Source organism: Zonotrichia leucophrys, chromosome 2, assembly GCF_028769735.1.
Source record: "Zonotrichia leucophrys gambelii isolate GWCS_2022_RI chromosome 2, RI_Zleu_2.0, whole genome shotgun sequence".
Lineage (NCBI taxonomy): Eukaryota > Metazoa > Chordata > Aves > Passeriformes > Passerellidae > Zonotrichia > Zonotrichia leucophrys.
Genome location: NC_088171.1, coordinates 136964382 through 136987947, shown reverse-complemented (window position 1 = coordinate 136987947; position 23566 = coordinate 136964382). Strand labels below are relative to the sequence as shown.

The window sequence follows — 23566 nt, the reverse complement described above, 5'->3', positions numbered from 1 at the left end:
CTCCATCTCCTCGAAGAAGTACTTCTTTAGAATCCTCACCTATTCTTTTTTACACACCAAGGAGGAGTAATTTGGAAAGCAGGGCATGCATAGTACCCCTACTGTGAGCAGTTAAGCTTTGCAGACAGAACAAAACTGCCACTAATGGGAGGATGGAGCACAGAGAAGCATTCCCAGCAGTTCCTTCTCCTCACTGCTGCAGTGCAGCACTACAGCCAAAGGCACTAGAGCCAGTCCAGCCTGGCTGGGAAGCAGTGAGGAACACATTCTACAGTAATGCTCTCCATCAAATCTAAATCCCTCCCAAGACAGCGTTCTGAAAAGAGATGTTACTCACTGAGCTGCGACAAAAATGTCTCCTATCTAGTAAACACTAAGTGAATGCTTATGGTAATTTCTTTAAAACCATTTCAACATTTGTTTGAGGAAGAACTACAATAAAATGCAGATGCTGTCCTCCTTTACCAAGATACTGAAGCACGTTAAAAAAAAAAAACCAGCAGCAGTCATAGGGAAAACAATGAACACTGTGCAACAGAGAGCCCTTCTCCATCTCATCATCCACGCCAACACTCCATCACCATTCCTTAGACCTCATCCAACAGCTGATCAGTGCATTACCACAAAGCCCCCTTCCCAAGAAATGCAGGCCTCTTGGTACTACTTGTACCATGGTCAGAACAGTAACAAATCCTGTACAGGATAAAGAAGAGCTTGCATTCAGTGTCCCAGATTAGTGTCACCAAGCATACGTTGGAGCAAAATCAATTTATCATTAGTGTTGATCACAGTGGTGTAACAGAGCCAAACTGGTGATAAAACTGTACTAGACTATTGATATAACCTATTGATAAAAGGAAAGCCAGAAGAGCTTTCATCCTAGTCTGAGTGCCCAAATTCCCACAGTTATCTTTCACAGAGATTGAGCCAAAATAATGGAAGTCACTTTTCCAGTGCTGCACCTGCACACACACACACACACACACACACACACTTGGGCTGGCTCAGCACAGGCCAGCCTGCATCCCACAGGAATTACAGCACACACAGAGTGGGCCTGCCTGCTTCCACAGGTCACTCAAAAGCAGGACACTCCCTTTGTGTGTGGAGCCCAGAGTAAGCCAGCCCACTGAGCCTGTGTCAGTCAGAATTCACTGCCCCTATATATATATGTATGTATATATATATATATATATATATGTGTGTGTGTGTGTGTAAACTCTAGAGGGAACCAACTGACTCCATGTACTGCAGCCACAGGCTTGGATCGGAGAGTCTGGATTTACCAGGAGGAGCATGTCACTTCAGAGGCACTGACACACATGCAGAGGCCATTCCAGAAGCAAGGGAACAGAAAAGAATCCAAGCTGGAGATGTTCTGACATTCAGAAGGGACGGGTATGCAGATGAATCACATTTTATAGACAGTTTCCCATAATTTTCCTAGGACACACATTCCTAGCAAAGAATCCTTGAACAAAAGCACAGCACAGCCAGTAGAGTAACACTTCCTTCCTAATGGTAAGAATTCTATTTACATATTCGAGTTTAACCTTTTAAAGAGCTAAATCTTTCCATACCTAATACCAAAATAACCAATTTCTTACTGGTCAGTCTCTCCTACATAAATGGGAGGTGTTCAAGCAAGATACAGAGCTAGTACATAACAGCTTATAACACAACTTTTATTAGAAAAGTTATACATAACAGCATCAACTATTTTCAAGAATATTAACTCTGAAAAGCAACAAAAACAGACTAAAAATGTGTAACAAGAAACTAATGACCTTTTCTATAATTAAACATTCAAGTTATCTACAATGTCTCTTTTTACAAAGGAGAAAATTATGGTTTTACAGGCACATCATGTTGAAAATAAAGCTGCAGTAACTTTATACAATTAACTTTTCCAAGGATTAGTAAAACATGGTCATCATGTAGTCTCAGAGTTTTTTAAACATTCACATAATTTTACAGTTGAGTATACACTGAAATTTAAGAGTCCCAAAATTATTTCACAAAAGTGCCAACATTAAAACCAGAACCTTCACTGTGAATAATTTTGCCCTAAAAAAAGTTAAGACAGGTCTCCATAATCAACATATTCACATAATTTCTGGTGCTACCTGGTCTAACAGTAAAGCTTCATTCTTTAGAAATAAAAATCAAACCGGACTTCTTTCGCAAAACTGATAAAACGTTTTGAACATGGGAGTGTACATTATCAGAAAAAATTGACACTAAAACCATAAATATATCCAAAGAGCCATTAATACACTACACAATTAAGTGGAATTGTGCCCATCTGTACTCTGTATTCAAAGTTTGTTGCCCTTTTGGTACAGGTGGTATCTGATTTTAGCAATTTTTCTTATTCTTACTGTCAGATGCTTGCTTAATAAAAAAATCAGATAATTTACAATCTAGAAGTCTGTTTTAAAAAGTCTGGAGTTTATATACAGCTCTAACAAACCTAAAGCATTATGATTTCTTAAATGGTTAACTGACATTACTAGTTTTCATTTGTCACTTGTTAACAGTAATTAGCCATTATCAGTAGTGGACCATAACAAGGTGATAAGTGAAAAGGAATGTTTAGTCTAAAACGCTTCACATGTTCTGTCCTTTCATGTATCACGTAGAGGAAGTGCTTTCCACAGACACTCATTTCCCCTTAGCATCAAGGGCTACAAAAATCTGACTGCAAAAATGCAGTGACACAGCAAGCTGACATATCAGGCACTACCTTTCATATTGGCAGCTTTAAGAGACCCACAGTATGCACAAAGATCTAGAGAAGGGGAGAAAAAGTACTACTATGAGAAGCAGACCGAACATTTCAGATGAGTTTGGCAAAGTTTTTAATCAGACAAAAGGTTGGCCATTCAGATTTACTTGTATAGGTTAAAAATATCTCTACTGAATCAGCTAGTCAAATTATTGTAAGACATTTTCATTGATACTCAACATCACATGCACCAATATTGCACACATCTGCTCTGAGCTGCTAAAACAATCTTTATCTGGGTGCTTGAGATGTCTGGTTTCTGCAGCTGGAACTCAAGTCACCCAACCCAGCCAGCAGTTTCACTAAAAATTTGAGTGGTAAAGTTAAAATCCAAACCCCAAAATAACCCCAAGAGAAAACCAAGGACTTTATACAGACAATAAAATCTAAATTTTCTGCAATGGTCTTGTGGGCCCTGCAGACAGGGCAGTACCCACGCACTGGTGAGAGGAGCACGAGCTCTGCCCTAGGGAACCATTCAGATAATGTGAAACCTGGGACCAGGGGTGGCAATGATGTCGCTGTAGGGCTCCTCCTGTGTCAGCTCTATAGCTTGCTGCTTCTTCAGTACCAGGAAACTGTAGAACTTTGCAGCTGCTTGTTTTCTATTTGTATTTCTGCACAGCTCAAGCAAACTGATAGATTCTGCTCCAGTCTTAGCAAGGGCTCTCTGAAAAACACAACATTGATACCACAAGTTAAATAGAGAACTGCACAGAAACAACAATGTCTCTTGGCAAGATTCTGTTTGTTGACAACCCCAGGACACAGAGGGATTCAGAAGAATGGGAACATTACAACATGTACATGAAAATTTCTTTATGGATCTTAGCTAAATGAAACCTAGTAGGCTTCCCAGGGATGTGTGAAAATCATTCTTGAATCTGCTGAATGTATTCCAGAAACAATGTTGACTAGAACAAGATTTTATTTCTGCAACAATAGCTAACCAGTCTTTTTTGACTACAGGACAGTTTTTTCTTAATAGGAATAAAAAAAAGAAAAATCAAGCTTTATGTCTCAAAATAAATGTAATTCCAAAAACAATAAAGTAAAATTTCAAAAGCTAACATTCTTTAAAAGACGCATAATTTCCCAAAGTGAAAGCCTGTTTATTTCTAAGACTCCTCTGTCTTAAACTAAGTACCCAAAGTCACTAAGATTTTCTCAAAGTCTTGGCAAGAATATATTTAAAAAAAACAAATCATGATTATACATCTTTTTGCTGGCCAGGACAACAACTGAAGTGTTCAATTTAAAGCAGAACTGTCTGTCCTGGAATGAATTTCAACAAGATGAAAAGATATTTGGTTGGCCAAACCAAATTACTTTATATGAATCAGACCTTAACTCCAAATCTCATTGCAGATTTCATGTTTCAGCCATCCAATGTGATGCTCTTTTGAGGACATGGAAGAAAGAACTGAAAAAAAGCCAGTTATGGCCAAAGAGACTTCTAAAGCTCTCTTCAGAAACTGTGATAAAACATTCAGAGAGGAAAACATTACACAACACTACCAACTCAACATCTGCATACTTTAGAAATTATTTTTAAGCTTTTTTTATTTTAATCAGTTGTGCTGATTTGGTATGGGGCAGAGGTAATTTTCTTCACAACAGCTCACATGGTGTTTTGCATCAAGTAGGCTGGAGGTGCACAAGGAGTTGGGAGGGGACACAGCCAGGACAGCTGACCCCAAATGGCCAAAAGGATAATCCCTGCCCTGTGGCATCGTGCTCTGCATTTAAAGGTGGGCGAGAGAAGAGAGGGTGTGTGACCATTTGGGACGTGGCACTCAGTGACAGCCAAATCTCACCAGTTGCCAAAATGTTTAAGGGAACAAAGGAGCTACAAACCAGGCTGCAAGGCAAAGGTAGCCCAAGAGTATGTGGAGGACAAACACAGAGACTGATAAGCAAAGGAGCAGTTTGCACTTCAGGGTGAACATTGTGGGGTTCAGCCATCACATCAGAAAAAGCCTCTTTAGTTCCAGCAAGCAAGAATCCATCCTACAGACAGGTATGTCTGTGCAGACTGAATCCACGTGCTAGAAACCAGCCAAAGTCACATTTCCACAGCTGTTAATAGATTCAGCTTCTCATGGCATAACAGTTTTCAAACTAGCCTAGACAGGAAGTAAACATCCTGTACACTGGTGTTATCCCTAGATTCTTACGAGGGTTTGCCTAAAGACACATAGCAAAAAGAGGCACTATGGTTTCATCAAAAATACAATCAGTTATTTTATAATTTCAGTTTCTGGGAGGCACTATGATTTCATCAAAAATACAATCCGTTATTTTATAATTTCAATTTCTGTGCATATGGAGTGTGGACTTGAAGGTTGAAAAACATTTAGGTGAAAAATTTTAATTCAAATCTTCTCTAAACAATCAGTGACAATTATAAAAGTATAGATTTCATTTTAATACAATTATTTGATATAGATTTAATCAACTACATGCATTCTTTCCCCTTTTAAGACAACTGGTATTTTAGATACCAGATTCCCCCTCTAAGATAACTGGTATTCTGTAACACTGACTGCACAGAAAGCTCTTTCTTGACATTTTAACTCAGCTCAAAAGCATCAGTGGACACACTCCAAAGCTGTTTTAAGAGAAAGCAAATGATCATGAGTACCTGAAGGCCATGGAGCATTTGTTGAGTCCTCTTGTTCCATCTCCTTTCTTCTTGATCCTGATCACCCCCTGTACCATCTTCCTCCTGGAAGCAGGTGTAAAATAAAAGACATCAATGGAGTTTGCTACCATAGGATATTAAATACTGCAGCTAAGAGACAAGTTATCCTATTTGAAGGCAGGCTGGTTTTCTTGCAAAAAGCTACTTTCATTAAGTAGGACAAGCTATTTAAAATGAACCACACCATTAAAGTTCAAAAGTTCTTATCTATGCATCATAAACATTTAGTGGTTTAATCCAGCCATGGGTGAGAACAAGAGAACACTAATTCAGAACAGAATATATATGTAATTTTAAAAATTAAATCATATTATTAAATGGCCATGAAATAATTTAAGAATTACATCTCCAAGGGTTATTTATAAGGACAGACAAAAGAGTTATTTCTTATGCCTTTTACTGAATCCAGAGTCTGGGAAACACACAGACTGATTCTACAGAGTTCTTACTTCTTCCTCCTCCTCTTCCTCTTTCTCCTTTTCCTTCTCCTTCTCTTTTTCTGGCAGAAGTTCTAGCTCTGGTATTAGCTGGCAGATGTTTTGGGGCTCCTCTGGAGGCATTTCTACAGGTGGTATTTCCAGCTGTTGTGACGGTGGATGCTTTAAGAGCACACAATACAGTTAAACAAACAGTATCATTTTGTCAGTTTTGTTACAATAGAACAATGGTGCTACAGACCAGTTTAATAAAATCCAAGTATAGAATCTTAGCCATTTGTCAGGATTTTTCATTTTTGAAAACCAAAAAGCAATTTTGTTTTGCTGTCCATATGTGTATTTTCAATCCTTTAGATTCTACTCAAACCAGAAATTATAACACCACTGTAAAGTATAAAGGCTTTCCAGCAACTTCACTTATGCCACCATCCAAACTACTGATCTCATTCCTTGGATCAGCACATGAAAATTTAAAATCCCACATCACCAGATGCAATGCTACAAGAACACACTTTAACTCACTGGAACTAGTCATCTTCAAAATATCAAAATGCTGTCCTCATCAATACCAAAATGAAGGGATTAAAACATTGGTACCTACAAAGTTTCTGAAAATATATTAATTACTTTGGTGCTGAAGTATATTCTCAGAAAATATCTATGTCAAGAGGAAAACACAGAAAAGAAATTTAATAGGATTTATGTAGACAGTTTTAGTAAAATTAATATATATGGTACTCTCCCTCTGAATCTAGAAACAATTAAGTGTTTGCCAGTAAAGTTACCTTGACACGTGAAAGTGTTTCTACACGTACCCTAAAAATGGCAAAGCAACTTCTGATGTAGTCACACAGCAGGTATCACTACAGGTTGTTGCTAGAGGCCTGACCTGGCCTCTAAGATAATCACAGAATTCCTAACACACCAACACCCCCAATGACACTGACTTAGCACAGTCGATGCTGATTTCACCCCATGAAAGGGCAAAAGGAGCAGCAGCTGCCACCCTGCTTACTAAGATAATGTAATCTGACAGTCCCATTCTACAGTGAACAACCTGGCAGCCAAGGAATGTGAAAAGTGAGGTTAAAAAATGCAGAAACATGAGACACAGCATGAACAGGATTGTTCTCACCATGAAAGCATTCAGAAAAATACACCTTTCATTTTGCCCATTTCCTTCCTCTCCCCTTCACAAACAGTTTCCTTTGACACTGCATCACAGCTAGTGTCCAAGTCTATTCACAACTCAACCAGGAAATCTCTCCAGATAATCAAAGATTTTCTTTGAAGCCTTAAGCCTGGAACACTAGGGCTGTCTTAAAAGACATTTATGGAGCTAACACAATCCTTGCTTCATGGAAGCTGTTCACATACACTTGCCAAGCACGATTTGATAAGCAATCCACTAGATTCCTTGAAGACTTTTACTGGAGGAAGAAGTATAACTTCTTTATCCTACCAGCATTTCAAACATTTCAATAAGCTTTTCAGCTAACAAAGGCACCAGAATGATACCCAGGGACAAATGTTCTGATACTACTACAGTGAATCTCAAAGGAGATTCACTGTAAAGCTAGGGCCTCAAATCTGTCATTTCCTACTCAAAAACACTGCTCATTCCCATTCCCCATCAAAACCAGTAAAAGGTTGCTCACAGGTAACACTGGCTCTGGCTCCACTTGCTGCAGTTTGCGTTTGACCCCGGTCTGGGCGGGCGGCGGTGGCATAACCGACTCGTCCAGGTTGGTTCTGCTGCCCTCCATCATTGACTCCTGCAGACGGCTCGGCTCTTCCACGATAGGTTCATCTGCATTCACAACAAATCTTCTTTTGATACTTAAGAATGTTATTAGAAACTGTACCAAAATCCAATCTGCTATTATTTTAGAACTGAGCACTCTCAACAGCCTGCACTTTTAATCTACTAGTTCAAGCAATTCCTAATTCTTATTTCTAGGAAAAAAAAGTTATTTTATGTCAGAGATTGCATCACATCAAGCTAAACAACCATTACAAAGCTCATTGCTTGGTTGGTACACAATCTTTGATGACTTAATACAAAGCACAGATAAAAGAGAAAAATATGCTCCAAAGGAAAGCAGAGCATCTTTGACAAGACACAAACCAATGACATCTCGTTGCTGCTGCTGCTGTTGCTGCTCCTCTCTGGGAACCTCTGGGTTTTCAAAGTCTTTAAGGAACTCATCAAGATTGTCAGCTTCTCCACCTTTCCTCCTCTTTCTCAGGTCTTCTGGTACCAGAGGTGTAAGACAGCGAGTAAAGAGCTACAAAAGAAACACGACATTATTCACTATTGCAGTTCTCAGCGTCCTTTTATTTCATTTTGGATTAAGTAATTATGGCCTATCTTTTTTTCAGTTTTTAAGTACTAACTTCTAAAAATTTATTTATGTTTGTAACTGATCACAACAATGTTCAAAATATTTACCTTAATTCTTTTAATATATTTTTTCTTCCAATTATGAATACTGCCATCACTGTATCACTATATATGCTGATATTTGCTATACATGAAGCACAATTCTGAATATAGTTCCATTTAAAAATAAACTTGCACAAAAAACATTACCTTCAGTAGTCTGTTATTCCACAAAGGCTGTGCAGGCAGAGAGAAAAGCTTTTCAACTCCACCAGTTTCTTTCCACATCATCAGTTTCTTGGTAGGAGGTGCCAAATCCAAAGTAGTGACAATATCAGAGTAGTCACTTAATTGGGCTCGAATAGTCTTGCTGTCCAGTTCTTTCACACTGTCCACAATCAGCTTTCTCTTCCTCTTTGCTTTGGTTTCCTTGACTGTTGAGATTTTTAGCAAGCAATGAAGGTTAGCTCAAACAGGTACCATGCTGTAAAAGAATCCTGCAAGTTCTCTACAGGTCTTGCCTGCCCACACATAAAGCTGCCTCAAGAATCTAAGGCAACACTAGCTTTGGGAGAAGGATTAAAAGCTATGTGCAGTACAAAACATCAAACACTATGAAGGCTCTCCCATAACCTGCAAATTCTTCTGTGAATTTAAATCTATCTAAGCCTCAATGCCCTCAGCTGCGCATGCCCCTCTCTCCCATGGTTTGCTTGATAGGCTGGTGCAAACACTGGCCACCAAGTTGAACAGAAGATGGAGCACCTCTCTTATGAGAAAGGCTGAGAGATTTGGTTTTGTTCAGCCTAAGGAAAAGGGAGCTTTGGGGTGGCCTAATTGTGGCCCACCAGTACCTGAAGGGAGCCTACAAGGAAAATGGAAGGGATTTTTTACAAAGACATGTAGTGACAGGGTAAGGGGGATGGGATGGCTGCCAACTGACAGAGAGTAAATTCAGACTAGATATTGGGAAGAAGTGAGAACTTCTGTGAGTGTGGTGAGGCACAGGAACAGGCTGCTCAGAGGAGCTGTGGATGCCCCATCCCTGTCAGGGTTCAAGGCCAGGCTGGATGGGGCTCTGAGCAACCTGGTCTAGTGGAAAGTGTCCCTGCTCATGGCAAGAGAGTTGGAACTAGATCTTCATGATTCCTTCCAATCCCAGCCATTCTATGACTCTAATCACTGATTTAAAATACCACACCCACTTTTTCCCCTAAACCCTACCTGAGCTCTGGTAGAGTTAATGTGGGTGGTTATTTCAACTGTAAACTTCTGACCCTGTTCCAGGATGACATGACTGTGCTCAAAGCCTGGTACTCTGCAGCAGACCCTGAAGCTCTGGTAATTGCTCTTTGCTGGACCAGCAGATGAGCTGATCCCCTGCAGCCAGCCTGCCACGAGAGGGCAGTGCCATGGCTCTCCCACCGGCCAAGCAGGGAATCAGGGCCTGGAGCTCAGTCTAAAAGCACAGGACAAACTACTTTCTTTCCAGATGTTAACTTTTTAATAAAGCAGGGGTCAGTATATAATGAGCCAAATAGTATCTGTTAAAATAGGCAAGTTTCTTGCATTCAAGAAAAACATAAGGAAAATCCCTGCTTAGTAGAAATTCAAATACAAGGTGCACCTCCTGAAATCAGCAATTCATTAAAGCTACAAATCACAAGAACAGCAGTCATTCTCAGTGTAAACCATCAGTCCTGTCCTTCAAACACAAGGACTGTGTTTATCAAGAACTGTGCTGCACTACAGATGCCATATCAGAATGAAAGACATGCTGAGCTCCATTTCAACTCAGTGCATTTTAACTAGCATATTTATCTAAAGCTACAGTATCATGCTGTTACATGCACTGACTGCAGAAACCACAAACTAGGTATTCTCCGACACCATCCATGTAAGCTACCTCTCTGGAAGGTACTGGAGGGCTACTATTAGAATAAATGGAATTCAGCACTTGATCCCAGCTTTCTCTCCCAAGTGAGAAGCAGAGTCAGCAGCAGTGCTAGACATTCATTTCCACTCCATCAAGCTAAGGTGGTCTCTGACAAACTGCACAGTACTCCCCAGCAGCTCACTCACCAGTTATGTCAATAGGCTCCAGAGCAAAAGCCTCCTCCTCGTTGGGGACGAGCGTTGTCTGGTCAGTCATGGTTGGCAACGGCTCCACGGGATCGACCGAGTCGGGGCTGTCCGGGCCTCCCACTGCCAGCGACAACGAGAGCCTTGCACTAGGTCAGAACACCAAAAGGCTGGGCCACCCCTCCCTGCCCTCCTCCACACCTTCAGGGGGCTTCGCACACTTCACACTTTTGAGCTCAGTATGCTTTTCAGGACTTAGAATCCAAACTACAGGGGTTGAAAGTAATTCTAGGTCTGGTCCTGGATCATACTCACTTGATACATTATCATCATCATCCATATCATCGTGGGGAGGCTGCTCTGGCATCATTACTCCACTTTCTGAGAGTGCAGGTGGGTCATCAAAAATACCCCCATCATTATTACTAAGAAGTTTGTCATCTAAAGAAACCATATGAAATAACCAGTTTTGTATCCACAAATTCATGAAATAAGTATAGCCAAATTTACAAAGAAGTACAGACAAGTTTATTACAGCACAGATGAAGCTAGTGCAAAAGTTAGAAAGAACTTTCAATGCTGACATAGAAGAAGGTAGCAGTGTTCTTTCAAGGGGCTTTTCAGCTCTAATTCTGAGCTTAGAGATAACATTTATGACCATATACTTGCCACATATTTGCATCTTACATCTAATTTTTTAGAACTTTGTTTTAAATATGCCAACACTTAACATGCTGTGAGTCATCTATACTGCTGTAGTACTCACAAAACTAAATATATACTCAGTGCACATACACACATATACATATACACATACATATATATATATACATACATAGTGAGTATAAATACTCACTGTACAAGGCACAACTTTTACAGGATCTGGCAACAAAGGAAACAACTTCCCCTCATCTACCCAAGAACTAATTAATTAAGGTAGCAGGTGGGATAGAGGAAAAACAAATTTCTCAAACTTACCCAATATTCCACCATCATTTCCTTCCCCAAAATTATCATCTTTGTATTGGTCTTCATACTCCAGGTGATTAGATTTCTCGTTGAGGTGACTGGTGCTCTGTTCAGGTTCCAGGAGGAGATTGGAAGCACTTGTGCTCACCAGCATGTCATCCTCAAATGCACTACCTTCTCTCATCATCTCACGATCATCCATCCCAAAGTCACCTGTAAGAATACAATTGCACTGCTCTAAGTACTAAAAAATTCAAGATGCAAGAGACCTACCTAACTGATCAACAAAGGCCCATATGCAGGACCAAACTTTAATTCAATTAATCCTATTTGCAGAGTTAATGACAAGATGTTAAGGAATTGTGACCAGCAATACCATAGCAAAAAAATACTCTTCAAACAATTATAAAAATAACTATCTCCTTTTCAAAGCATTTTATTGTTCTTATTTGAATTGATATTAGCAAAATCCTACTAAACTTTATCTGCACAGAAATCAAAGAATGCAATGGAATTCAAAGACATTGTGCCTTATGCCTCAAGGCTGGGCTTCAATTACAGGGAGCAAACCAACACCCAGACAACACCAGTTTTAGGTTATTCTTTCAAAACTATTACTGAATTATGGCTTATAATACTGCAGGTTAGGAACCAGACATTCCAATAAAACTGTCTTTAGGTTTTGATTCAGATGTTAGAATACTGTCCTTGAAAAGATATCTAAAATAGCAAACTTGTCACCAGTGACTGATTAAGCTTTAGAAATGTCCCACTGGTTTCTGACTGAGACCATGCTTATGATTAAAGCAACAGCTCACTTTATATTCACATCACATTTTGAAAATTATAATTGTCACAGTACTTCAATGATGAACTTGACTGAATATTCTTCAGCTTTTCTTTCTGCTTATTCTAGGCAGCTAGAAGTTCGCTGAGCATTAGAGGACAACCTCCTGGAAAAACTGACATGAACTAAAAATTAAATATACAAAACCACAGCACGTTTGATCTAATTTGTTTAGAATTCATTGGGCATTCCACAGTTATTGCAAAACCATATCTTACAAGAACTAAAATTAGCTAGTAACACATAAAAACACATGAGATCTTTACCAAAGTCATTATCCTGGAGGATACTGATGTTGCCTACTTCTTCTCTCATTGTAATTTCTTCCACTCTACTCTGGTTCAAACTGAACTGCTGAGCCACATCAATATCACTTAAACAAACAGAAGGCAATTATTAAAAATCTCATTAAAAAACAAAGAACAGATAAAGGCTGCTGAAATAAACATGACATTATTCAGTAAAAAACAATTTTTCATTCAAGTCCATTATTGAAAAAAATAAAGTGAACACTGAATAGAAACTACTACTTAAAACAGCGAGACTATTAATGGTTCAAACCTATCATCCAAATTGCATTAGCTTCTGGGAAATGTATCAGTAACCTCTATGACTCCTTGCTGTGTTGGGATTACTAATTTCAAAGAGCAAATTAACAATTAAGAAAAATCTTCCACCCCTTCAACTTCAAAACCTATTAATATAGTTTATCAAACACTCTATTTTGCAGCACTACCAAGCTAACAACCTTTGTGATGTATTAAGGTACATTTCTTATAAATACAATGAAATTTTTGCACTTTCAAATTAGTATATACTCTAATTGGAATTTAAACTAAATTGAACACTGAGTAAGCTGGATTCTAAAAACTCTGTTATGAATAACTCAGATTAAAGAAATAAAATAATAAAAACCATCAGTCTTTTAAAGATTAAGAACTATTCAGGTTGTATATTTGTTGTATACGTGTTATATGTAAAAGTAACCCATGAGTATTAAGATTTAAGAATTAAAAGTGCCACTTGGAAAGGTCAATAACATCCCCATAAAATTAATCTTGTCCAACCTAAGGATGTATGTGATGTAGGATGCCTTGCATAGAAGAAAAAAAAAGTTATAATAGGCATCTGAGTTTTTGAAAAGCTCCTGTAAGGACAGCTTTAATTTCAGTTAAAGTCAATGCTGCTATGAACTTAAAATCAACACAAAAATGACTGCACACCTCCTTATCAGTGTATAAGAAAGACCTAAGAATAGAAGTTACCTACAGACTATTTTTTTACATTCAGCAATGAGTTAGCTGTTTCAAATCAGGTTCTCCTCAACCAAAACCAATTCTCAATGTCATGGAAATGGACAAAACCCCAAGCTTACTCTAGATCAGGGAGTGGTTGGTCAAAATCGTGAAACTCCTCAGGCAAGGTAATAGCATTATAAGCAGCCTCTCTGTTTTCCTCAGGCAAATCAACAACTCCTGCAAGGAAGAACACCCAAACATCAGTTCCCATTCCTTAAAAGAACAGCATTAATTGTGCCATTAGCATTTTCTCTCTGCAAGTGCCTACTGTCTTTAAATTTGTTGAACTGAACTGATGCTGGGATACCTACAAAGAAACCTTAGATAATGGTAGCAAGTGAAATTCAAACTAAATTCAAAACAAATATCCTCAAGCCCTTGCACTGTCTGTATAAAACAATGTTTGTGTAGCACTATGCTGAGCTGTGCAGCCAACACAGGCATCATATTTCACAACACTACAGGTACCTGCTCCAAAAGAATTTAATCATGATACATGGTATGAGCTGCAGGGTTCTACACTGCAGGGGCAGCACAGCGTGACTGCTTTGCTATTGGTCCTTTATTCACTTCCACCAGCTCCAGAAGTCCTGGAACAGAACTGATTGCCCTTGGGGCTCACTAACTCATAGGCTTCTGCACATAAAAGAGCTGTATTACCAAAACCACCACATACCTTTTCTTATCCTCCAGAGATGCTTACTCTTATTCAGCAGGCATTCTCAGAGCATGAATATCAGATTGGGCATCACAAAACCAGTGCCAGCAGTTGGTCCCTCTGTTTTATTCAAAGTCTTAAAAGGTCAGGGCACTTGAAAGTGCATGGGAAATGCAGGTTCAATTCCTTCTGTAACTTGCAGAAGATTTGAGCTCTATGCTCTGCCTTCTGACCCACACATATAACACAGGCAATTCTGAGGTACAGATACTTCAGAAACACTCTGCTCCCCTCTGCAATGAATAATCAAAGAACCACTGTCCACAGACACCAGGAACAAGCATGAGTCTGTAGCTTACTTATCATGGCACTTGACTAGGAATGAAGACATCTAGTCCATCCTTTCAGGGCTGTTCAATATTTTTACTTGTCTGCTGCTTAAAATGAAACATGTAAATGATTCTCAGAACAGAAGGACTCAATGCCTAAGGCAGAAAGCTGATAACCTGAAAATAAAGACCAATGCCTCAGCTTCTGTCAGGACAGCATGCCACTCTTTGTAAATCTTGATTTCAAGGTGCTTTGACATGCACTCTGTTAGGAGAAGGAAAATAGGCTGCCTTGTGATATTAAAATTACATTCTTATTATAACCCAGGGAAGTTAAAACATAGTAATAAAGAAAAAATTAGTAACAGTCAACAAATTGCCACTGAAAGCTACATAAAATTCAGTACTAGAATTCAGTGCCTGAATTACAACCTGTAGATCAGGAAATGAAGATAAAGGCATTACATACCTTAACTTTTCTCAAGTAACTGCTGTACTGGCTTTCAAGAGTTGCCTTTTGAAAAACAAAGTCTCCCTCAATTTCAGCTTTTAAATCTATTGCACTCACTAACTTAAAAAAGTAGAATATGATTTAGCAGCTGTGAGCATCCAGCAGCATCAGTGCCACAGCTACACTTCAGCTGAGAAAAAGTTCCCCAGGCCAAACTTCAAGAGAACTATCTATAAAGACACAAAAGAATGAAACTCAAATAATTAATTGACTGCTGGACAGAAAACTAATGTCAGGTATTAATATGGCACCCCATTTTAATGCAAAATATTTAAGTAAGCAACTACAGAGTGGGAAATTATGTTGCAAAGATAAAAAAGAAAACTATCTTTGATGCCAACATTACAGTCCACATTATTTTCAGAAACTATTATATGAAAGTGGCAAAAAAACAGCTTACTTTCAAATTTCTTTTGTAACTCATAGGAAAAGAATCCTGACCCCTGATGGAAACCAGTCCCCTTCTGTGCTTCTATTCAGTAGGGCACTGGCCTTTTTCAGACAGAAGGTAAAATCCACGCAGTGTACTTCCATTTAACATCATACACCAGCCACAGCCAAAACTGTAAGTGGGAATTTTACTGAATCGGCATTGATAAGAGAAGTCTTTGTTCAGAATTCAGTTAAAAAATGTTCTTCAGCAGACAACTCAGTCAGCCAGCCAGCTGCAATAATTACTTCTCCTATAACCTATACCTGTATGTAATTATACAGACATAGGAAGGAAGAATTGTATGCCTTCTTAATAAATACATTTATCAATGTAGCTTTTGAGAGAGTGCTTAGATACAGACAGATACCTGGACGAAAAGCCATCTTAATCTTAATGAAAGCCTCATTACAGTCTGCAAGAAGATATTTTGCTTTCCTGTGGTAGATTCTAACAACGCCTAGTAAAAGATGTCCTGAGGTTCGAAGTGCCATCTTCACCTAAAAACACATTGCACAGTCAGTGAATTAGATGTATCCTCAGTATTCCCTTCAATGACACCTCAGTCACATTTACATGAATTTTCTCAGTAAAATCAAATATCTAAAACAAGTATAAAAATCAGCAGAAATTGAAGAAACAAAGAATGCAAAGTCTACAGTTCAAGATGATACCCTATTACATTATTTATAGATGACCTAGCAAATATCACTAAATTAATAGCAGGTCACCCCAGGAATTCCCAAACACTGCTGTGTCTAGTTAAAAAATAAGTGACAAAGCCTATTTTTACAACATTTTCTTTTCTCCCATCTTTGCTACTTCAATTGTGGAAAAAGTGAAAAATACAAAAAGTTGGGCAGCCATAAATAATGATTTGATTAAGTAAAACCTGGTTAAAAACTGTTAGCTACCTCTCCATTTTCTGTCCTGAAATGAGAAACAGTGGAAGATGTGGAGTGCCCATAAACAAGCACTGCCACCGTAAAACAATTTTAAGTTCTCTTCCAGTTCAATCTCACTGCTTTACCATGTAATGAAGTATCTACTGTGGGAACATAAAACTGAAAAAAAGTAATTCACAGAGGACTCTTCTTTAAGTGTGTTAGGCTGAAAGAGCATGAAATTTGTGTTGAATGGTACATGGAATAATTATCTCACAGAAAGAGTGAGCAATACAGGATTTAACATCAACATAAGAATTCAAGATTTTTACTTCCTCCAACATATTTTTAAAATTTCAGCTAATGCACTGTTACATACAAAGTTAAATATATGAAGAAATGCCTATTAGTTTCTCCTTTCTCTAAAAGAATGCTTCAGCTCACTAGTGAGACTATGAACATTATTTTCTTCCTAAATCCTTCCAAAAGTGATAATGAAACAAATCACTGTTCTAGAAGAGTAAGCATCTCTGTGATTGTACAATACACTTTTTGCTTACACTTAATGTTCTTCTAAAATCTAACTCAGCACTATAAAAACTGTTAACATTTGTATCAACCAAAATAGAAGATATAAGTTTTCTTTTGTTTTCAAGTAGCTGCTTTTTTTATAAGACACTGATGTCTGTTAAGTGACAAAAATCACAACTGTACCATTGGTTTTAAGATGAACAATTTGTCATGAGTAGTAGAGGGAAAGAAAAACATGTAAAATCATTAAGCTACTTAAAATTTCCTCCCATTTCACATCCAAACACACCTTTCCACCCTTTAAAATAGCAACACGAAGAACTTTATTTGCTTCAGTGAGCCAAACAGTAATTACCACGTGTACACTCAAGTTCTTTTCAGTGCAAGGTCCCATGAGACTGGTGCAGAACAGATACCTTTGGGGAAATGATGCTCTCCACGCTGCTCTCCAGGTTACATTCAAACACATGGGCTTTGGTCAGCTTCTTGTCCCAGTGGGCCGCCAGCCAGATTTTGGCCAGCGGCCCACGTTTGCTCAGGACAAAGTGGGCATAGAACATGGTCCCAGATGTCTAAAGCAAAGTGCAAACCTGCAAAGAGAAAGGCAAGTATTTCTTTCCACATCTTTTATTTTATGAGGAACATCCTTGCAAATGCCTCCCTCATCCTCAGAAGAAGTACACATATTCAGTTTTTAACCACTGAGGTCAGACTATTTGTTTAATATGTTTAAGAAGCCAACACTTACAAATGGTATCCATGTAAGAGCATATGACATGGTTAATGTCATGTATTGTAATGGATAATGTAATGTAATGTATTTATTACAGAAGAATTACTAAACAGAAATAACACCCACAAACACAACTTAGAAATGTTTACCATCCCTCAAGAAAACAATCTTGAATCTTTTTACCTTTAAGGTAATGATACCAAACTCTCCTAATGCAAAGAAGCACATCTCAGTTTTCACTCCACAGTAGTTTCCTATGACTTTTACTTTCTACTTTTAGTTCAGTAGCTACTACTCTACTATACCAGCATATATTTTACATTGTTCCAGCAAAAGATTCACCTTTATAAAATATACAGCCCTAAATCTTTTTGGACTTCACTATAATTTCCTTCCTAAACAGAAAGCACAATCATGTCTTCCATTTCTGAGCAGACCATTCTCCATTTCTTATTTTTTAAAATCAAGTGTTGACAAAAGTGGTGAGAAAATTGACTGCATTATTCCAAACTTTCTTAGGAATCCATTTTCTTTCTCCTTCACCAGAAAAAAAAAAAAAAAGACATTCTTATCTATTTATCTAGTTATTACTTTGTTACGACTGATACAATGCCAACACATCAAACCATGGGGAATCAGAACAACATGATGCCTTATGATCTAAACATGCCACTTCCATGTATGAGGTAAAGATATGATTCAGTTAACTACAAGTAAAGAAAAGTTTGTTTTAAAAAAGTAAAAGTATCTCCACAAAGAGTTTTTCCAGTAGTTTCTATAACCAGAAAAATGAATCAAAAGAGAAGAACAGAAAGGGCACAATAAATGCATTTTGGTTTTTACCTCCTCTACGCCTACAGAAACACAGCCAGAGGAAGCACAGCAAGTCACAATTGATACTGCTCAGAATTTAAATACAGGGGCAAGAGAAGCTCTGACATTACTGATTCAGTGGAAATAAAGCCAACCTCCAGACATCTGGAGAATAAATGAAAAAATGGACATCTCAAAGTCAAGTCCAAGAAAGAGGGGCATGAGCAAGTTTTTCCAGGAATCACATCAAAATAAATTTTGGATAAACATTATCTAAAGGAAGGTATTCTGCCCTTCTTTTTCCCCCCAGGATATTTTGAAAGACATCACACTGTCTTAAGGCCAGCAGACAATTCAATCCTTGCATATTTTTGAAGGCCTCAGTATTTTCGTATATGCAGAGACATAACTTTGCAGCCCAGCATTTTAATATCTTGAGTTGCTACCAAAACCATGCAACAGTGAGCCTGTAATTACCTCTGAACGTGAGGAATAAGGGAGAACACAAACAGAGTAAGCAAAAACACTTGTATTAATCCATTAAAAGCATTCAATAACAGCTGCAAAATAATATACTTTGATTAGTGGAGTTTGGCACAATTATTAAAACAGATAACATGGGTTTCACAACACTTCAAACTTACAGTTAACTGAAAACATACTTAAGTTTCCTGTTAAATGTGAAACTCACTATTTAGACAACTTGGACAAAATCTATTTATCTATCACTTCAAATCTGTTTCTTTTCATCCATCACTGAAGCCTTGCCATACTGAAATACACAAAGGGAAACAGTGACAATCACACTACAGGTAGTTTTAAGGTGTGTTTCAATCTGAACTGTTATTAACAAATAGGGGTTCTATTACCTAAAGCAGTAATTTCTTGTCACATGAGTCCCTGCCACTTCCAAATTCCAGCAGATGCTGTGCATGGCAATAGCTGGGTTACAGCAACCGAACAATCCCACCTTTACAGCTCAGCTGTTTGGCACCTCAGCTCTTCAAAGTGAGCCCCAAAGGCTCCTCCTGCTTTCTCCAGATTTTGTCTTTCTTCTCTGATACTCCCTTTTCTGCATTTCAGGCTTTTTGTCTGATCTTTAATTAATAGCACAGTATGTTGATGCAGTGGGCTAAAGGGAGAAATAGATTTTCTGGCATAATTTGAGATTGGGACGAATGTTAAAGAGTGCTCAGGCAGACATATAGAATGTATCATTGGCTGAAAAGCAACTCCTAAGAATCCACAAAAGGGTCGCTGATGACCCTTAAAAAGCTTGTAAAGTAAAATACAACGGTCAATTTTTGAAATTGACTGGGTATGAAATGGGACCACAAAACTTGTTTTAAGAACTTTGGCATTTTTTGTTTTGCTTGATTCCTCTAAGGCAAAAAGAGTATGTACTCACACAAGACCAGGTAGGACCACATCCTGATATTGCCAAATCAACCTTTTAAAATACCTGCAACTTTATTGCCATTAGCTTTGAATTTGCTTCAATGTGCCACAATTAATCTCAGGTTTTCTCTGTTTAACTTGGTCAAAAACTGCACAATTTAAAGATACAGATGTGTCAAAAAATCTCCTCTACTCAATGCTCTTCACTGCACTTCTACACACAAAGTAAGTGAAATGTAAAGCAGAACTAAATAATACTGGTCATACACAGGGTCTGAGCCAGAATGTGCCCGTTTCACCTTCACATCTGAGACTCTGGCAATTGCTCCTTCCAAAGTAGCAGTAACAAAATTTGGTAGATGGTGTAAGTACGGGCTTCATCTTAACCCTCAACTCATATATCTCATCTTAAAATCCTTGTTCTGACTAGAAGAGCTAACTGACTAACCTCTGAAGAGCACGCTGGCACAGTTAGTCCCATTCTTCAAGGCATGCAGAAAGGTGCTTACTGAACTAGGAGCTGACAATAGGCAGAACATTCAGCATATTTTTATTTGACTGTGGCTCACTGAAGCTCATTAAACCCACTCATCAGCTGCTCTCCCTAGGTTAGGTTATGTACGCACACACACCAGTCCACAACTAAAGTTCAGTCTTCTGTTTTTTACTGTCACCTACTTGTAAAGTAGGCCCTTGTAAAGCTTTTCCAAAACCACAGTCACACACAGATGAGTAAACAAATTCCACACTACAGTTTAAAAACTTAGCCAGTCATTTTAATTAATCTGTCCTTATGCTATCCTTCAATTTCTCCTCTTTGCTGGTTTCTCCCCACCTGCATATTTTCCTCCTAAGCTGTTTCTGCTTTGCTGAGCCCAGGCAGCCCTGGGTGATCTGGGGAAGTCTGAGATCACCCTGTGCACCTGCATCAGTCTCAGCTGGCCCTACCAGACTTCAGAAGTTCTACCATTCAGAAGAACTACCCTGACCCTGAAACTATTCTTTGAATTCTTCAACTTGAACTCATAACCCCTTCACTCTCCAATCCTTACATCACTAAACTTCCCATGTGTGGGCACTCACCAACCCTGCCTCCCTGGCAGGTTTTGGTACCACACTGAACATCTGGTGCCAGTCAAAAAAAAATTCATCACAAACTCCACTAATATCATAGCTCCAGGCCTCTTTCTGCCACTACCTTATCTGATCTCCTTCCTTCAATCACCTTTAAAATTGTCTGGTTAATCCACATTTATCTGAATTTTAATATATTTCTTTGTGCCACCTGCATCTTTACTAAAGCTCAGTGTCAAGTCACCTTAATTTCTTTTGTCTAAAAATTCGATTATTGAAAAAGATAAAACTGAACTAGCTCAACTTTACATACCTTTGGTAAATACATACATTTTCCCTTTGTCTCTAAGTCTTGTTTCTTGCATCAACAATCTGTCAGAAATTCTATGGCTGAGGTTGCACTACCAGGTCTATTAATTCCTCAAACCATACCACTCAGTTACAGGGACTGCACCCACTGGTCTCCAATTACATACACCCCACACCCACACAATCAGATAGAAGCAGCGTCCCACTCAGGTTACCAATTGAAAAGGCAGATCACTCACCAGTACTGTAAGAGCTGGAAATTACTGAACCCTCTGAACACCACTGTCCTCCTCCCTCAATTCCACATTCCCACCTAACCCTCAGCAGGTATCCTGCCCTTGCCCCTACACTCAGAATGCTCAACCAGTAGAAAATAAATCCTGTTAATTTAAGGCCCTGTCTCCATTATCCCAACCTATTTTGTGCAATTCCAGATCCAATTCAAACTAATAAACTTGCAGAAACCATGTACTAACACACTCTTTTAAAGGTATGTAAGTTGAACATTCCTTATATTACTCCATCTTTTGCAGCTATTTCTCTGCACTGTTCATCCTAGGAGCCCAAATGTAAAAAACTTTCTAAAATTTTAACTTTAAGAAGTTAAACTGATGTTGCAACTAAAGCAAATACTCTAATTTCTGTGGGAAATCTCACAGTATAAGCAAGACATGATTAATTTGTGTGGTAATTTAAGTTTATTGTAGGTCTCACTAGCTTTTTGCTCCCCCTTTTATTACCCCTATCACATCTGCTTCCACTCTAGTTAAAACCTTAGACAAGTGGGCCTTGCTTTCCCAAATTTTGTAAAATGTCTAATATTTATAAATGAACCTTCATAAAATAAAACAGAAGCCTGGCCCCAATAATACTTTGATGTCCCCCGGTTTTGATAATGAGTTCTACTGAGTAGGAGATTAAGAAAAGTGTGCTTATCACCCACATTGGCACAATGTGGGCCTAAATGGTAATTTCTCCAAATTTACAGTAGTTTCTTTATGTGTCTGAATTTAAAGAAAAGCTGTTTTCAATGAAAAATGCCAATAAGTCACAGTGACCCCAAGTTTCCTTTGTTATTGATTAAAACAACGCCCTATTTTATATTTAACAGAAGCGTTTCTAATAAGGATCAGAGAAATCTTAAAAACAATAGCAAGATTTCCAGCAGTGTCCATAAGAGCAAGATCCAAAAGGCCGGAATTTTTAAAGGCCCTTTTATTTGCAGCTAAACAGCCACGGCGTCTAGAAGGGAGCTCATTGCCACTAGAGAGCCTGTGAGAACACTCAGTACCCTGCCCCATCCACGGCAGAGGGAAAACTGCACTCAAAACCAGAAGAGTGGCAAATGGAACTTTGCTCCCGTGCCTCTGCCCAGACCGCAGCAGCCTCGCTGTCCGTTTAGCAGGGCTCGGTTACAGCGCTGGGCTCGGTTACACGGCGGGGCTCGGTTACAGCGCGGCGGCCCCCGGGCCTCCCCGCGGCCCGGCTCTCTCCGGGAAGGTCCCCGCGGTTCCTCGGCTGCCCCGCGGCCCGGCTCTCCCCGGGAAGGTCCCCGCGGTTCCTCGGCTGCCCCGCGGCCCGGCTCTCCCCGGGAAGGGCCCCGCGGCTCCTCGGCTGCCCCGCGGCCCGGCTCTCCCCGGGAAGGTCCCCGCGGCTCCGCTCGTGTGGCCGCTCCAGGTGCGCGGACCCCGCTTCCCACAAGCTGTGTCCGTGCCGCCACCAGGCCGCGCTCAGGGCCCCGCCTCAGATCGCCCGGACACCGGCCCCGCACAGGGTCCCGGGGCGGCCCTGCCCTTCCCGGGGAGCCCCAGGTGTCGCGGAGCACCAGGCGGGCTCTCCTCGCCGGGAGGGTTCAGCCGAAGAGCTCCGAGCCCGAGCATGACGGCAGCAGCCCGAGAGCGGGGCTGCAGCTGGGCCCCGCCGGGCCCCTTCGAGCGCCGGCAGCGACCGCGGCGGCCGGAGCCACTCCTTACCCTGCTCCGGGCCCGGGGCCCGCTCGCTGCTCCTGCCGAGCCGAGCCGGGCCGGGCCGAGCCCGAGCCGAGTCGAGCGGCCCCGAACCGAACCGAAGCTGAGCCGAATCCGAGCCGGGCCGAGCCGAATGAACCCGAAGTGGAGCCGAACGGAGCCGAGCCGCTCGCCCAAGCAAACAAGATGGCGGCCGCGGTCCTTCCTGCGCGCGAAGGCGCCGTTCAAACCGCAGGATGTTTACGGTCAAATTCCCCCCCCCCAACCGGCCCCGGCCCCGCCACTGCGCATGCGCACGGCCCCGGGAGGCGGGGCAGAGCCTCGGGGGTGACGAAACGGCCGCTGAGTGACAGCGGCGCGTGGGCCCCGTGGGGGGCGGGGGCTCGACGGGGGCGCGGCCGGGCTGTGAGGGCGCCCCGCC

General features: G+C 40.1%; 1 protein-coding gene across 1 annotated transcript; it reads right to left on the bottom strand.

The window, feature by feature from the left end:
- Positions 1–1664: 1664 nt before the first annotated feature.
- RAD21 (RAD21 cohesin complex component) lies at positions 1665–23352 on the bottom strand. The gene is made up of 14 exons (XM_064706584.1): positions 23152–23352; positions 17268–17441; positions 15807–15936; positions 13586–13685; positions 12477–12583; positions 11373–11576; positions 10710–10835; positions 10395–10517; positions 8523–8746; positions 8058–8217; positions 7588–7739; positions 5942–6091; positions 5433–5516; positions 1665–3458 (listed from the first exon to the last, which is right to left on the bottom strand). Exons 2-14 carry the CDS (start codon positions 17409–17411, stop codon positions 3267–3269), a joined length of 1896 nt encoding a protein of 631 aa, XP_064562654.1. The 5' UTR covers positions 17412–17441; positions 23152–23352; the 3' UTR covers positions 1665–3266.
- Between the last annotated feature and the right edge of the window lie 214 nt (positions 23353–23566).

Bases quoted from the DNA above. Each gene is read 5' to 3' on its own strand.
- RAD21 (XM_064706584.1), bottom strand. From the start codon at position 17,411: ATGTTCTATGCCCACTTTGTCCTGAGCAAACGTGGGCCGCTGGCCAAA. The intron at 15,937-17,267 runs GTATCTGTTCTG...ATGTGTTTTTAG, and splicing joins AGAGCATCATTTCCCCAAAG to GTGAAGATGGCACTTCGAAC. The intron at 8,218-8,522 runs GTAATGTTTTTT...TTTCTTTTGTAG, and splicing joins GGAATAACAGACTACTGAAG to CTCTTTACTCGCTGTCTTAC.